General features: G+C 27.2%; 1 protein-coding gene across 1 annotated transcript in view; it reads right to left on the bottom strand.

Moving 5' to 3' along the window:
• nompC (no mechanoreceptor potential C) overlaps window positions 1-17,920 on the bottom strand; it is a gene marked incomplete at its 5' end in the record, with an annotated part of 72,922 nt that overhangs the window by 4,261 nt on the left and 50,741 nt on the right. The window contains 14 exon segments of the mRNA XM_067053421.1: window positions 1,518-1,759; window positions 3,203-3,409; window positions 3,979-4,110; window positions 4,192-4,398; window positions 6,337-6,534; window positions 7,369-7,472; window positions 8,216-8,311; window positions 9,818-9,962; window positions 11,693-11,899; window positions 13,153-13,399; window positions 14,526-14,632; window positions 16,146-16,409; window positions 16,982-17,149; window positions 17,731-17,826. Of these exon segments, the coding sequence (XP_066909522.1) occupies window positions 1,518-1,759; window positions 3,203-3,409; window positions 3,979-4,110; window positions 4,192-4,398; window positions 6,337-6,534; window positions 7,369-7,472; window positions 8,216-8,311; window positions 9,818-9,962; window positions 11,693-11,899; window positions 13,153-13,399; window positions 14,526-14,632; window positions 16,146-16,409; window positions 16,982-17,149; window positions 17,731-17,826 (2,420 nt within the window).

Here is a 17,920-nt window from a genome sequence, read left to right as displayed (position 1 = left end):
AAAATTTATTATAATAAATGGAATTTAGTCCGGGTGCGGTCAAATAAAACTCAATATTGTGAATAATATTTGGTATATTATTTTTATTTGAGCCAACGTTTTGCCCCACGTTGCACGGCTTCATTAGGGTTAAAAAAGATACAAATACTTGACATAAGAAAAAAAATACAAGTACATACAAAAAAAAACGGTTCACTCTGACTTTGACTTCCATCAAAACAGGTATGAGTTCTGTCTCGTTCATTTTCATTTGATTTTATTCTTATCCCTTTTCATCTCTTAATTTGTACTTTCTTTAATGTTTCTTCTCTTTATTTGTTACTATTACTGTTTTCATTTATTGCTTATAACATTTAATTTTTCTTATTAAATTTTATGTTTCATTGTATACCCTTGTTATTTCCCACTAATTTTTTTTGTTCTTATGTCAAGTGTTTGTATCTTTTTTAGCTCTGACAAAAGCCCTGCAACGTGGGGCGAAATGTTGGATTAAATAAAAAAAGTACACCAATTTACTATTTGACCACACCCGGACCAAATTCCATTTATTGTTACACACGGTCAATCAGCAATCTTCCAGTATGATTCAAAAATTTAGTTTGATCTCAAATATATCTCACTTAAAATATTTTGAGATCTCAAATGAAAGCCTGTGTTAATGTAAAAGTAAAAAAACTCCGGTGTGTTATAATTAAAGTTTATGCTGATATTAAGCTTTTTAATTATACTTTTATCTTTTTTTTTAATAAACAATTATAGAAATACTTCTGATATATTCTATGTCCAATCTATGTCCAATATATTCTTCATCATGGGCAGATTCTGTTAATTTATAAAGGAAAGAGTAACAATGATGTTATATCTTCTTGGAGATCTATTAGTAACTGTCCCGTCCTATGGTGTATCATCAAAAAAGAGTTTCACCGTGACCTTCAAAAGCAAATTTGATTTTATCTGAACCAATGAGGTTTCATGATCACACAACCTGGTATCATGTGAATGCATGCACAATGGAAGCTATTCACAGGAATGCCAAGAACAAACAGGAAGATGTTACTTTCTCATCTATGAATGTAACAAGAGCATTCGACTACATTGTTAATGGTCTCATTACAAAGTCTCTGGAAACCAAAGGTGTGTCGACTCACCTGCAATCTTATTAATATTATCATATATTATATATTATCTAATTTAATTAAAGATTACCTTTTTGCACAGAACTTTGCTCTTCAAAAGTTGCAAATGAATATATTTATAAATTAGGACATAGATTGTAGTGACTTTGGATCATTTTCAAAAGACCAAAGGATCATTTTTCTATATTGAATTCTACCTCTTTTTAGTAGAGAATAAAAAAGTTTACTTTAAATTAGGAGGAGTCTTTACATATGATAATACAGCCTATTTTAATTTATTTCAGACTTGATTTTCTCATTTTTATTTTTAGTGAAGAGGGTAATTTAATATTTCTGACATATAATTATTGTACATATACAATAGAATAAAATTCTTCTTACCAATAAGGCATCACAGTTGGTCTCACGGTAGGGTAAATTGGTGTAATACCAACAAAGTCTAACAGTATCATTAAATGGACATGTGATGTCAAGTAGGACATAAATTTAATGATAGGAATTTTGTAATATTTATGTCCCAAAGGAAGGGTGAAATATATCCATACGGGAGGGCAAAAAATAAATGTTAAAAAAAGCAGAATTGTTTTCCATGCAGTCCAGTTCAGGCTTCCCTGCCAGAGTTCCTGAAAACAATAAAACAAAAGTATTTAAAAAACTATAAACAATAATAATCGGTTTAAATTTCAAATTTGTTATATTATTCTTTTAACACTCTACCCAAAGTGTCAATCTCTCTTACTCTACCTGTAACCACCCATAAAAACAATCAAAATGATTTCAAGAGTAAATAATATTTATCTTTTAGCTCATTTTTATGTCTTTTCTTACATTAGCATCTCTTTGAGCTTTAGATAAAAAATTAAATTGTTGTTTATTCCGATCTTGTTATAGGTTTATAACATTAAACTTGAACTTTTTCCTTTTTTTTTAAAAAAAAACAACACATTATTTACTTATGATGACTTATAATTATACATTTTTTATACAAAATGTTTGATATTCTCCAAAAAATATATAAATCAAACATTAAAATCAATATTATTTTTATATTAACAACAATAAAATCAAAACAAAGTTCCTTATAGCCCAACTGCCCAATTTACACACAATATAAAAAGTAAAAATAATCATGACAAAAATAAAATAAATAAACGATATTAGATTAAAAAAATACTTGTTTCAATTGAAAGGTTTTTCATGGTATAAAAACTTATATTATCTACACACGTTAGTGATAATCAGTATTTTTTACAACCACTCTTTAACAAAAAATTTAATTTAATAAATCTAATAACAAATGAAATTAAACAGTACCGTACAATCACCATAATAGAATACAATTAGAATAACAGAAGAAAATATGACAAAACTTTGAACCGAAATTGCATCAAAAATGTTAACAAAAAGTGACCAATAAACAAATAGTTTAAAGACCTAAATGTTAAAAACATATAATGAAAGAACAATATATATAAAAAAGTAACTATAATTGTAAGCAAAATTATCAATAGTAAAAATTTTAAGTAAGTAAAGAATACAAATTTTGGTTATTTTTTCTATAAAATTAATAAACCTTAAATACAATAAATTATATACATGACTACTATTAGCAGATAAGATTATGTAATTATTTTTAGAGGAAATGACTCAAGACGGACAGATGACTCAAGATAAATGTATTATTAATGTGAAATAAAAACTGTTTGATATATGAACGTAACTAACTGTCCCAGAGGAAAAAAATATCATAAATAAAATGCCTTCAAAATAAAATTACTTAATCCAAAATTGTAGCAGGTATTTACCGGAAATGTATAGTAGAGCTACAGAAAATTTTGAAAATTATAGGTTTACACTGTTCCTCAAAATAGGATATTGAAAATCCTTTAGCCATAAAAATTAGTGACCACTGGTAGAGGATTGATAGTAACCATTTATTATTAAAACCATACAGGATTGATTCAATAATTCCTTTATACTGTATTCATTTGGTAAAAACTTAATAAATCTTAAAATTAACCAAGCAGCTTGGAACAAAATTTTCATACATGAGTGACACAACTAACCTGCAAGTACCTTTGAACAACAGTATGAGCTATTACTTCTTTCTGTTCATTTTCAATTAGCACATCAAGAAATTCTGTGCCTTTCCTATCGGTGGCTGTTAATATACGGCCAGCTGAGTCGGCTCCAGCCGCAAGTGCTAACAATTCAGTAGCCATACTTTCACACATTTTGCTTGCTGCGATCAGATCTTTAGCTCTTTCTTTTTCCTAAACATTGTTTAAAAAAAAAGATATATTGAAAAAATAATTTTAAAAAAAAGATATATTGAAAAAATAATTTAAAAAAAAGAAATAAGTCAAAAAAACATGAATTTTTATCAGAAAACACATTTATTAACGTGAGCCCTCTAATAAGACTGAATAGTATTTATAAATACTGTGCTGACGGGCCTAAGATGCAGGCATTGGTAAAGTTGCTTGCTTAGTTCTCAAAATTATTCTTAGGAGACTGTTTGGACAGCACTGAGCTCCAACTACCTGATTTATTCTCTCAACAATGTCAGACATCCATTTTTTTTTTTAGGGTTGTGAGAAAATTTAGTGAACTAAACCAGGATTGTAAAGCACAGGAAGTCAATTATCTACCTGATAGGCTAGATAAAGTGGGATAAATTGATATGAAAAAATGTTACAGAACCATCGAATACATTACTTAAGTACATAACCCCCCCCTTTATAATTAAGGCATAGTGTAATTAAGAAACTCTTAACAAAGGAAAAATAAAACTATTACTTATAAGTATAAATTCTTTAAAAATAAATAAAAATTATTTTACCTTGTTTGATAGGTTCATGTAAATGCTGGAGAGTTTAGCAGCGACATCTACAGGAGCTGGAGACACAAGAACGAATTCTTGCATTGGTTTGCCGTTATGCTTTTTACTACAGATCATCAGATTATATACAAACTATTAAAAAAAAAAATTATATTTTTTATATTGATTTCAATCATAAAAGCAAACAATGATAGAAGTAATACAATTATGTACCCTTTTATCTTCCATCAATGAATATGTGTCATGCTCTTTTGTTAAAAGGTATTCCAGAACATCATTGTGACCTTCTGCAGCAGCGAACCAAATTGGAGCTGAGCCATAATTGGTCTCCGATTTAGGAGAAGCACCTGATTCAACAAGTAGTTTGACTACACTAAGCCAGCCAGCACGTGCTGCACAATGCAACGCAGTCCAACCATTCTGAAATATCATTTATTTCAAATCTTAATCCTATATATATGATAAATAAGAAATAATTATTTATGAAGTATTTTGCATTCGACTAAAGATGTATATATATTATGATAAAGTTGAGTATACCACTACTTAAAAATTCTTAAAATTATATCTCACGATATTTGAAGTCCAAGACTTTGCATATTATTAATATTTTCTAAATCTTTATTATATTAAAACAAGTAATTATTCATATCTAACCGTCTCTATTTACGAAATATAAATTGAAAATGAATAATCATTTCTCATATCTTCAAAACAGTTTGTTATGAATGAAACTATGTATTAGACTAACAAAAGTATTAACGCTCAAAATTAAGCTTGTTAAATGCACTTTACTTCCTTCGTAAGAATATCAATTTCTATGATATTTCCCCAAATAAAGTTACAAAACTGTGATATTTTGTAGAAAAAAAAAATGATATTTGAAAAACATTTTTTTTTTCCAATCCCTCTTAAACAAACAAACAGAATTAAATTAATAAGTTGCATTACATATTGGTTACATAACTCAGATTAGATACTACTTTTTCCTACTTGGTACTTGAAGGTATATGGTGAGATACTTAATTGAGGTTTGATGGGTTCTATGAGAATTTGACTGGAAATATTTGGAGGCTTTTGAAAAACTCAATCTTGCATAATATTTAATTCATAATAAATTTAATCCATTATCCATAATTGGATAATATTTAATCTCTTGCAAACCTCAAATTTTAGAAAAGATCCTCAACCTTAAATATGTATTGTTTTAAAATAAATTGTTAAAGAAAAGAAAAAGAAATAATTAAATAATTTTATTAAGTTCTCAATGAAATTCTGATTTAAAATCATTATTTCAATCAACTATTAGTTTTAATAATCATTCACAGAGAACAGCACTTTGAAATAGTAGTTCTAGTATTTTCCAAAAGAAAATATCAATAGTGGTCACATAAAAAATATTGTTTAGGCTGAAATGCACAATATATGTTCTCTTTTAAGATTTTAAAATATACTAAGTCCAATTTGGCTTGAAACCCATCAAACTGAAGACACTTTCTGTTGAGTGTTGACAAAACAAAAAAGTCTGTTGATACTTTTTTTTTTTTGTGATTGGTCCTTTTTGTTTTTCACAGATATTTTAGATGTTTCCATTTAATCAGATGCACTCATCTAGGGTATAATATAGGGGTGGATAATTCAAATTTAACAGTTAATTATAAAATAATTCATACATACAATATTTTTATGTACTTAAAAATAATTCATACATACAATATTTTTATGTACTTAAAAAAAATGTATACATCAACGCATAGACTTTAAATTAAAGTATCATTATACCAAATATCCAAAGTATTATTTCAATTAGGAATTTGAGTTCGGAAGTGAGGAAAATTGATAATCTAACAACCATGATGGCCTCCAACCAGGATCGAAGCAGAGACAATGATGCAGTGATAACAACCTGGTAGCAATATGCGAAGGAAAGAAGATAATATTGGTTTTTGTAAAAACATAAGTACTGTTTCCTGGGACCTGTTTAATAACTAAGCTTAATAAATTAAATTCAGTCGTAATAGAAGGTATATAAATCACAAAGTACAAGCACTAACTGAGCCCAGAAAGGATGACTGATAGGGCACACTTCTTGGCGCAAATGGTAGAAAATATTAGCTCCCAAATCCCAATTTCTAGAACGCAAAGAAGAGCAGAAAAAAATAAGAAGAAATATTGTCTCCTTTTAGGTTTTTTATTTTAATTCATACATTATTTAAGCTAGAGATAGAATTTATCAATACCAAATATCATCCAATTGGCTAACAGATAATTTAACATTGCTTTCAAAACATTGAAGGTTACAATAACATGTTTACCTTAGTTTTATTAAACTCAAGGAGAAAATTATACTTAAATTACCTTGTCTGTAGAGTTTATTTCAGCCCCCTGTCCTAGGAGGACCTCCACCATTTGATAATGGCCATGCATGGATGCTATATGAAGACCAGTTTTGCCATTGTGATCAACACTTTGTAGGAGATCCGCAGACCTACTGAGCAGAAGGCCCACTACAGTGATGTGTCCACCAAAGCAGGCCAGGTGGAGAGGATTATAGCCCTGAGAGGAACAATTTAATAATTTAATAATTAATAATTTGAAAATTCAGATTAAGTTAGTAAAAATTAATGTTTCATTTTAAAATAATGCAACTTTAAGCAGAACTTTTTTTAAATTCAGAACGTTTATAAGGAGATTCATTCATTTTTAAGAGCTAAGTAAAGTTTTTTTTAAAGTTAAACTGGTCATTAGGTGACAAAAATAGTCATCCAAAGATGAATCGACTATAAAACTATATGGGCGTTAGAACTTACTCAGAGATTTGTATAGTTCAAGTTTTTTTTTTTTTTACCTCCCTAATAATTTATTTACAAAATTAATGGAATATATACTAACACTAATAAGAATAAATACATATACAAGTAGATAAAAAACATTTTTTCATGGCTTGAAGGCATTTTAAGGTAAGATCGTTGAATCCATTACGTGCAGGGAGCAGGTTTGTGTTTCTCCACCATCTTCATAGGCGAGTGGGGAGGGACATAGTTCAAGTTCAAAATAGTTTCAGTTACAATACAGTTTTTGTACATCTTGAATCAGAGAGGTAATATTTTTATTTAAATACAAGATCTATTAATCTATTTTATACTGTGGAAAAATTTATAAAATTAATTCATAACATTACATTTTAAAATAGGAATTTTCAAACATTTTTTTATTATAAAATATAAAATTTTTATTAAGTCATAATTTTTAATACATGAATTTTTCTCAAAGGATCAGGAAGAAAAACTTGTTATCAAAGAATATGAGTAATTGAGGTTTGAATTATCAAGATTTTTATTCAATTGGTAGTATAACTTAAAATTTATTAAAAATTAAACTTTTGATTACATTTTCAGTAGTTGCAGCTTCGACCTGGACACCAGCAGAATTTAGCAAAAGTCTTACAACATTTTCGTTTCCGGAATAGGAAGCCAGATGAAGGGGTGTCATACCTGAATCAAGGTAAAATTCAACAATTAGAAACTTTCGTTTATTTTCAAATCATCAAAAATATTTTTTTAAAACATTCATAGATAGAACATTAAAACTATAATCATAAATCCCACATAACTGCCAATGGACATGTGCTTAAGAATGTTCAATTAATAATCTGGCTAATCCCTGCAAAATATAAATCTTCTGAATGAAGTAGTTACATTGTTTAATAGAAAATAGAATTTTCTATTTATTATAAATACTATTTTGTTTACATAAATGCAGATCCACTAAAAATAAGAGCTGTAACTCTGTTTGGTGATATCATAATTAAAATAATAATAATCATCATATTTTATAGTAGTATTTGAAATAATTTAATTATTTTTGAATTATAACTGATTTTGTCAATAATATTACTTATAGTTTTATTTTTAGCATGAAAGGAACAAAAAAACATAGCTATGTAATAATGAAAATTTAATTTAATAAAAATATGGAATTTCTGACATAATAATATTAGAAGTGTATCCATTTTACATTTTTATATTTTATTGTACTAGTATCTTTAGCCTTTACTGAAGTACTTATTATACTTATAAATATCAACGAATAGATGTGGTTTTTATTTTATCATAACAATCGGTTTCAAATCCTTAATACCTTAACCTATTTCCATATTTAAGTGGTCCTATTAACCATATGATCAACTATTAAGAAACAAGTCAACCAAAGAAAAAAAAGTTTAAATAAAAATCACCTGATTCATTGCCCAATTCACCGACTAGGCTCGCTCCTTGTGGAGGGTCAGATTTTACAGTTGCAGGAACTGTTGCCAATAATTCTCTCACAGTGTCTAAAAAACAACAGACATTCTGAAATTTATCGTAAAAACAAACAAATTAATCAAGGTTATAATTATAATGTAAAGAATAAAACAAGAAATAAAAAAAATTAATGAAAAGGTTCATAATACTAAATCCTACATAGGAAAATAATTAATGACAAATGAGGGTAATATAAAATAAATATGTACTTCAAATTAAAAAAAAAAATCTGATAAGAAGAGCCTGGATTTTTTGCAGTAAAAAACTGCAAGACATACCACACAATCTGTAATAATACCAAATAGGCTATAATACAGCACAAATATTCAAATATAGTGATGTGCCTACAATAAGTTCTCGACTAGGAAAGAAATTGGTGGAGGCACCAGAAATAGAACACACATTTATTTTATTATAATCACATCTTTATGAATAAGAAACATTAAGTACACAGAGGAGTAAAAAATATGATATCAATGAAATCAAACATAATGTAAGACACTTAAAAAAAATTAAAATATGAATGTAATAGAAAAAATCAGTAATAAAAGAAAATTAGCAATGATTTTATTTACAAACTAATTGCCATTAATAAAATGCAAATGAATTAGTCAGTGATATCTTGCATTAGAATTAATTATCAGATGCACTTCTAAATTTGTTTATGCAAAACCTAATCTCATGTCATTTAAATTATTTTTATAATTATAAAATCATCTTTCTCCTCATCGAAAAATGTGATGATAACAAATTTATATGCAATTAATATTATCAGGTTGGAGTGATGATAAAAATTGTTCTCATTTTAAATTTTATTAAAATTTTCCAGAGTATAGAGTTCCTGATAAGTGAGTTGCACTGCCTTTAAATACATTTAATAATTTGAAATTTTTATTTAATAATAATCTTTTTGAGTTTAGTTGACAAAAGATTAAGATAGGTGTTAATGATAGTGAGACTTAAAAAATGCATAGAAAAAAAAAATATGAAATTGCATAAAAATGCAAAATTTAGCTTTCCAGTATACACAATAGATCAGAATGATTATTTTTATTTTTAAATAAAACATAACGCATAAAATAAAAATTCTGAAAAACATTTAGAAGAAGAGTAAATGATTTAATTATAAGTAATTGGAGTAGTGAATGAATGCGAAATAGAAATATAAATGTCAAAATCCAAAAAGTTGTTTGTACTTAATAAACCCTAAATTTTGAAGTGGTAATTGCTTAAAAATATTTAAAGACATATTATGAATCATCATAAACTGTAATGGTTAGTAAAATAAAATTATGATTAATGAAAATAAAATTAGCAATATAATCTAAGGGGAAAAAATTTTGATATGAAAAATCAAAAACAAATATTTATACAAACTTTCCGGTTAAACCTCATATGTCCACCAAGAGTTAAATATTTGGGTTGATATGATAAACTGTTAAGTAACTGAAGAACCTTGTTTAAAGATTATTCTCAAACCTATTATAAAATTGATATTGACCAGAAATTAAGAAATATTTGATAATGAATTATACCAGCTTGACCAAAGTACGCAGCCACGTGTAAAGCTGTCACTCCCAGTTTCTTGCTGGTAACCCTCAAAGACTGAGTAGACTTCATGACCTCAAGCACATGTCCATGACCATGCTGAGCTGCTAAATGAACAGCTGTGAAACCAGCCTAAAACCGAATCAAAAAGTATATTAAGCCAACATCTATTTAGAAATAAATGTTATTAATATTAATGTTAATATTAACTAAAAATTTATAATAATTTTAATAAAATAGTATCTTAAAAGTGGATGCCCCGTGAGAATGAGCATGTCTAAACAAAAAACAAAAAAAATATTTAAAAAAAACAATTATATATGACCAAACTCATATATTTTAGCCATATAATTAATGAATATTAAAATAAATACATTTCAGGAGACCAAAACGAATTACTTTTAACATTCCCATTGCAAATAACTTTTTTATATCTTGGAAATTTCTTTTATTTTTCTAAGTCCTTGATATATGTTTATACTACTTTATTTTTCAAAAATACTTCTGATGAATAAACGAAACAAACAAATTTGACAATCTTTTATACTGTTAATTAAAGGTGTTAGCGAAGATATATTGAATCACTTCCAAGAACCCTAAAATTTATACGGAAAAAATCCCTGTATATAAATTACAATTTCCATATTTTGAGCAAAATGTTCTCATTTTAAAAATTAAATACGTAACTTTATAATATTATAAATAAGAAGAAAAATATGTTAGAACATTTCACAGGACAATATAAAGTACTGAACTAATTTTAAAGAAGATAGAACCAATGTAAATTAGATGATGGTCTGGATTGTGATTGAGAAAAACAAAAAATAGTTTAAACTATTTATTAATGGCTAACGTTTCAACCCACACCACATGTCTTCAACAGAGCTGTTTTGTGGAGGAGTAAATTAATAATAAAAAAAAAAAAAATCTTTATTAGTTTAAACCTCCACATTACAACCCTGATGAAGACCTGCAGAGTTGATTCAAATGTTAGCCATCGATAATTAGTTTATAAGAAGATTATAATATAAGAAGATTGTGGTAAAAAAAAAGAGCAAATAGTTTATAACTATTTAATTAGTTTAAATTATTTTTTTGTTTTCTTAGCTATAGCCCAGAATATCTCCTTCTAATTTTAAAGAACTTCTAAGATATATTAAAAAATAAGACTTTAGAACCTACTTTACCCAAAATAAGTAAAATTACTATAAGTTTTACTCTGCTGTATCATTGCATATTATATAATTGATACACATTTTCACTACATAAGTGTGTACATCTTTTATGAGTAATAAATCTGCAATTAAATACACAATTATATCTTCTTTTTTTTTTTTTTCAAATTATTGATTTTTTCCGATTACCTCTAAGAATTTGGCTTAGTTTTTAGCTTAACACATGTAAGTCAAAAACTGAAAAATAATAAATTAAATTTTATTTAAATTACATCTAACGATGTTACGGTCACTTGATCATTAGGTAACTACAAACGAATTCACAATATTCATCCTATGCATGCAACAATTAATAAATATACCACAATTTTTTTTTAATTTAAAAAACAATTACCTGATAAATTATATCTTTTAATATCACATTTTCTGTTCTCCTTATCAGTCTTAAATTATTAACAATAAACATATTGTAAATTATATAAAAAATTCCATTACATAATTATAAATTATTTTTTTATGTCCTGAAACATATTTATTAGATGTAATTTAAATAAAATAAACAAATTTAAATAAAGAAGAGAAATTTTAATTCAATATATCCACATACAAAGACTATTCATCAAAATGTCTGTATATTGAATTTTGTCAAAGAACTTTCAATTTCAAAAGACAGATTCTAATGCATACCCTATTTTCATCAGTAGGAGATGCACCAGCTCGAACTAAAACTTTGACAACATGGGCATGACCTCCTTCTGAGGCTAACTGTAGAGGAGTTGCTTCAGTAATTTTATTTCTAGCAGATATTACTCCAGCTCTGTCGAATTTCATTAGCTCCTCAATGACCCTCACAGAGCCCTGCATAGCTGCAATGTGAGCACAGTTGTTTCCGTCCTATAACAAAAATAATATATTATCAAAAAGTTACAATCACTAAAAATCTTAGGGGATAAAATTGTTAATTTTACACATACTCACTCACACTGATACAATGTCACTCACATTATACACCTTGGACCATATTTCCTAGGAGTTGGGAAGCAAGTCAGTATGTTGGATCTTAGAAAATTTTTATCATTATAAGACTTGGAGGACAAAAAAATTGCTCCTACATGAAATTATGGATGAAATAATGGAATAGACATGAAGTAATTGAAAAAAAATTATTACAACATATACTATAGCGTTGATAAGAACATCTTTGGATTTGGATTTGTTGAAGGAATAGACAATTTGTAACTGACTTTAAACCTATAATACATAGGTGACTACTCATTACAAGAGTTAGAGATAAACTCTTTAATTACTAATTATCTAATTATAATAAATTTTCTTAACGAAAATCTTATTAAGGTCCCAGCCAGCAAAGTAGAAAGTTAATGCATTTGAATCCTTCTATTACAGAATTCCTCCAATCAGGACCTGGATATCAATTTATTTCTTGTGAGATCTTTTTGCTTCTTTATAAAGGACAAATGTCAAATATTTTGTATGATAAATGTATGATTCTAGAACTAACTTTGTGGGTCATATTTTGGGGTCAAAAAATTTATACTTAATACTATTAAAAGTTGAATGAATACATTAGAGCATTAACAAAAATTTACATCACTTAAAAATTATGCATCAGGTATTTTATGCAAATGTGATTATAACTACATAATCACATCTTGATTCTTGTATAAAATTGCTAAGAAAACATACATTATTTAGAAATTATATTTCACTTTAAAATAAATAAAAAGGCAGTGAACACTTTTTTTTAAGAATGCATATGTAATTATATAAATCCTTCATTTTAAAAATTATACTGCATTTTGAATTGATGAATTTCGATGAGTCTTTTTTGGTTTATCCTGAATTTTCCATTCACTTTTTTTTTCTCCGTCCAAGCAACAATATGTATATAATTTTTTATTTAATTTTATTTTATTCAGGGTGTCCATTTACTGTATATGTTTTTGTTTTGTGTTTTACCCTCAATTTACATATATATTTTTAAATAAGACTCTCACTTGCTTTTTTTTCTAAAGATTTCAGAAGTCTGAGAAATAGGACACTACCGGAAAATATTTATTTTATATTTTAAAGAATATTTAAATATTAGTGTAAACGTTATGACGTCAAATAAAAATATATTTCCACACCTTTGTTGTAGCCATAACCAAAGAATGCTGTTGCTGAAGAAACAGTTGGGCTACTTCTGGATAGTTGTTTTGAGCGGCAACATGAATAGGTTTTTGGCCTCGATCGTCCGTAGCGTCTATATTAGCTCCGAGCTCTAACAGGAGTTTGCATACCTCTAACTGTCCGGCAGCTGCAGCTAAATGCAGTGGTGTCTGTTTCTTTAGGGTCAAGATGTCTATTACAGCATTGTGATCAGTGACTAGAAATCTATAAGATACATTAATCAATAATTTAAAAAAATAAATAATAATATTTTGAAAATTATAATAAATTTTATAATGTAAAAAAGGTATTTCCAGAAGAGTGTACCATATTTCATCTATTATAGGTTAAGCTGACCCCTATTTTGAAAATAATTTGCAGGGTAAAAATATGAGGGAAGAAAAATGAATCTACTTATAAGAAATTAATTTACAAATCTAATTATACATACAAAAAGAAAAAAAAGATTCTTAAATTAGGTACTACAAAAGTAAAGAGCATCATAATATCTTAAAAATATTACCATAAAGCTTTTACATTTGGACGGATACCTAAATTGAAATTGAGGAACCAAGATTGTAAATTTTTAAAGAAAAATCTGAATAGTGATTGATGACTAGCTGAGTAAAAAAATATTTAATTTGTCCATTTCCATCAGACGATACTTTTTATTTTTTCAAATAATGGAATGATTTAAAACAAAAAGAAAAGAAAGCACTAAAATAAAAACTCGCTCATTTAATTTGTTTTTGTTGAGTTTTGATTAAAATTGATAAACATTTCCTGAATCCAATTACACTATCCTATTTTTGACAGTTTTGTTCTAGCCTTTTTTTATCCCCAAAATATGACTTAATTTGTGAATGAGTTACCACTTATTATTAATATAAGCCGTATTAAGTCTTCCATTAGGAATGTAGAAACAAAAATACACTATGGCATGACTTAAAGCCAAGAGTTTGGTTGGACTAAAACTTACCTGAATCAAGTTCAAATATACACAGATATACAGCGTGTCCAAATACAGGTCATACTACCCATAGTAAAGGTTATTTTACGAAAGGACACTTCTGAAAAACACTTCAACTTATATATGTGCAAATACAATATTTTGAACACTAACCAGTCAGGAAATTACTTTAGGATGAAAAACCTACAATATGCTTGTGTTTTTGAGAAACTAATACATTTCTGATTATGTTTCAGAGAGTTAAACTAAACAGCACAATAAATTTTACTATAAAAAATATGATTAAAAAAAAAAATAGAAAATACCCTATTTGTTGAATTTTCCCTTTTTACATACCACCAACGAGATGGAAAAATGATTAAATAAATAGATTTCACATACTTGCATAGATTTGCATAACCCATCATAGCAGCTAAATGGAGTGCAGTCCTTCCGACACGAGATTTGCTGTTGATAAAGGCCTTATGGGAAAGAAGAGAATCGCACACCTGCAAATCAACAAAATAAACTTTATTTAATACCAATTAATTAATAAAGTATAACATAACTTTAAAAATTAAATTATCTATAAACTTCTATCATAATATTTTAGAGCTACATTTATTAAATAATTGTACATTAACCAATTATCAATAACATTATTTTAATTTTTTCATTACACTAAAACATTATTGGGTTGAATAATAAATTAAACACTTTTTTGTTCTAGTAATAAATCTTTATATATATAATATAAATATAAATAATATATAAAATATGAATATAAATAAATATTAATTTTGTTTTAAAAAATCAATATCCACAGAATATATTTTCATATTGATCTTCCCAATTGTTGGAGATTAGAGGATTAGAGTGAACCTTGAGGGGAAGGGAGTTGCCTGCATTTATTTTTTCATATTTATCTACCTGGGTTATATTTCATCTGATGGACTCGTCTGCTATTTTTCTTTGATTTACCAGTCCAGGCCCTGATGTATTTTTCTGACCATGGGAGCCCATTCAGTAGTTCTTTATACCCAACCGTCTCTTTTCCTTAAGAAGAGCTTATTGCACCATTAGCCAAAATTTAGTTATTATGAGTAAACGAAAACAACTTGTAAATTTTTCTTTTATTTTATTTTCACCCAACGAATTGTAACAGTTTAAACCTGTTACATTTATTAAATTTGTTTAACTTTCAATATACTATTAAAAAGATATATATTTTTAAAAAGACTTATATCTAATTATATATATATATAGGGTAGTTCCATGCAGTTTTTAGTATGAAATAACTGCTTTTTCTGTTAAAACTAGTCAGTCAAAAGCATACCTAACTATTTAAAAATATATGAGTTTAATCCACTCAGTAATTAATTGAACAATTTTTTTTTTTTTTTATAAAAATTATTTCAAATGAAGACAGATGACTTATGCACTTTTGCTTTCAATGGCTCACAAATTAAGTATGAGCAGACAGGAAGGATTGTGTTATGATCTCCTCTTGTGAGATTGAGACATGTCATACATTGACTAATTTACTCGCTATAAGTGTCTGTTTCAAAGGTAAGATAAGTAAGGCACTGAGGGCATGAGTGGCGGGTTCAGACCATTTTTTTCAATTTTAGCCAAGTGTTCCAAATGATTCATCTCAGCAGTGTTTAATCTTTCTATTTAAAGTTCCCTAACTGGGATTCTAATTCATGAATTAAAAATGCATGAGGTTTTTTCCCAATAAATTGCTACATTGGAGAATACATGACCACTAGCAAGACAGTTTAAGGTGAACAATAAGCCTTATGGCTGCAATGCTTTCTGCCAAAGGAAAAAAGAAAAATACAGTGTATGATATTAATTTTTTGTATATTAGAAATATTTCATCTTGAACCAAGGTAAATAAACATAACTATTAGCTACCTACTGTTGATAATATTAGCAGACCAACATAACTTTCAGACTTGCAGTTCTTAAAAAGTAATACATTTTGAAATAACATAAAAAACAAAAAAAATCACTTACTTCTAAATAACCCCTCTCAGCAGCCAAATGAAGCGCAGATCTGCCTTCATTATCGAACACATCTACTCTCGCATGATTATTAAGAAGGGTGTTAACCATTTCTAAATGTCCCTGATGAGAAGCAATAAGTAATGGTGTCCAACCTTGTCCATTCTGCCGGTTCATAGCTTTTTGCACCTCGGTTCCAGACATCAATGAAATCATTTCCATAAGGATATCATTGTTCCCAACAGTAGCACAATAGTGGAAAACAGTTTCTGAATTCTTCATACACAAAAAATAAATAAATTAATTTAATTTTAAATTTTAAAATTAAGTACCTAAATCTTTTAAAACTTATTAATTTTAATATGAGAGACATTCAATGTTCCATTTGCTCAAAATAATTTACCTGTTAATAAAATTCAAAGGAAAGCAAACACCACTGATTTTGATATATTTTTTGACTCATTATGTACTTTTAAACATAAAAAAATTATAAGTTGATTTTTAGTAACTGAGCAATTAATTTTTCTGTAGTACAAATATTTTTATTTATTAATTTTTTTGTTTATATTTATATCCCATATATGTTCTTACGTTTGTTTTAAATTAGCAGAAATTAATTAACAGAAATAAGTATTGACTGTATTATAGAAACCATTGAAGTTAATTATATGTTTTTGCCAACAAACAGCAAGAAATTTGAGATTAAGAGACATGATTAATTTGATCATTAGCAAATAAAATATTCATAAAATAAATTGTCTAAATCTAGAAATAAGATTCAAATGAATGCAATTGTAAGTGAAATACAGCATTTCTTTAATCTATTACAAACATTTTAATTACATTACCTGTTTGGTAAGAAGGTCGACATTAGCACCACCTTCCACTAAATAGTGTACAACTTTCCTATCAGCGTCGGGTTTATCTTCAGGAACTACATTTTTGGCAATCTGACCAGCATAATGGAGACCCGTAGCGGAATCATCGGTAACTGAATTAACATAGTTAGTAGCTACCTGAAAAAGATTTTTACTTTAAATACAATTATTTACATCTATACATTAAAATGTATTTAAATACATACATATATTAGTGTAAATAATTCACACGTAAGTAGTAAGTTTATAAATCGATTAGAACAATGTACTTGTATTTTCTAAGAAAGTTTTAAAGAAGTTCCCCAGGTTTCTCAATTAATTTTTAATAATGTTAAAGTTGGAAAACATTTAAACTCAAAAATGTATGATGAGCCAAAGATACTAGGAACTTCAAATGAAAACTATTTTAATCTGTTTTTTGAATCTGCTAGGCATAAAAGATAATTTTTCTGTATTTTTTTTCAATTTTAGTTGATTTTTAGACTTACAAAAGAATCAAATAAAAAAAGTTTCTTTTTATTACATTAAAAAAAAAGAAAAGAAATTTGGTGATCATAATTAATCTACTATATTTAATGAGATGTTAAGCAAAGACTTTGATCATCAATCTAACTTGTCATGTTAATGTTTTTTTGGTGCAGAATACCCATTCCAAGAGCCTTTTCTCGGTAATCTATTCTCTTGTTTAAACTTCATAATAAATAAAACTGATAGTATACCTCTTGTCCATTGTTTTCTTTTACAAATTGAATAAGATGTTCAACAATATCACTTTTGCAACCTCTACTGGCTAAATGAAGGGGAGTTTCTCCAGTCTGTAATAAAAAAGCAATAAAATATAATTACTTAAAAAAAAAAAATATTTAGAGATTAATAGTTGACCATATGTAATAGATTATAGGAAGATCG

Source organism: Halyomorpha halys, unplaced genomic scaffold (genome assembly GCF_000696795.3).
Source record: "Halyomorpha halys isolate HHAL.00 unplaced genomic scaffold, Hhal_1.1 Scaffold304.1, whole genome shotgun sequence".
In the NCBI taxonomy this organism is placed as follows: Eukaryota; Metazoa; Arthropoda; class Insecta; order Hemiptera; family Pentatomidae; genus Halyomorpha; species Halyomorpha halys.
This window is presented reverse-complemented; position numbering and strand designations above follow the sequence as displayed.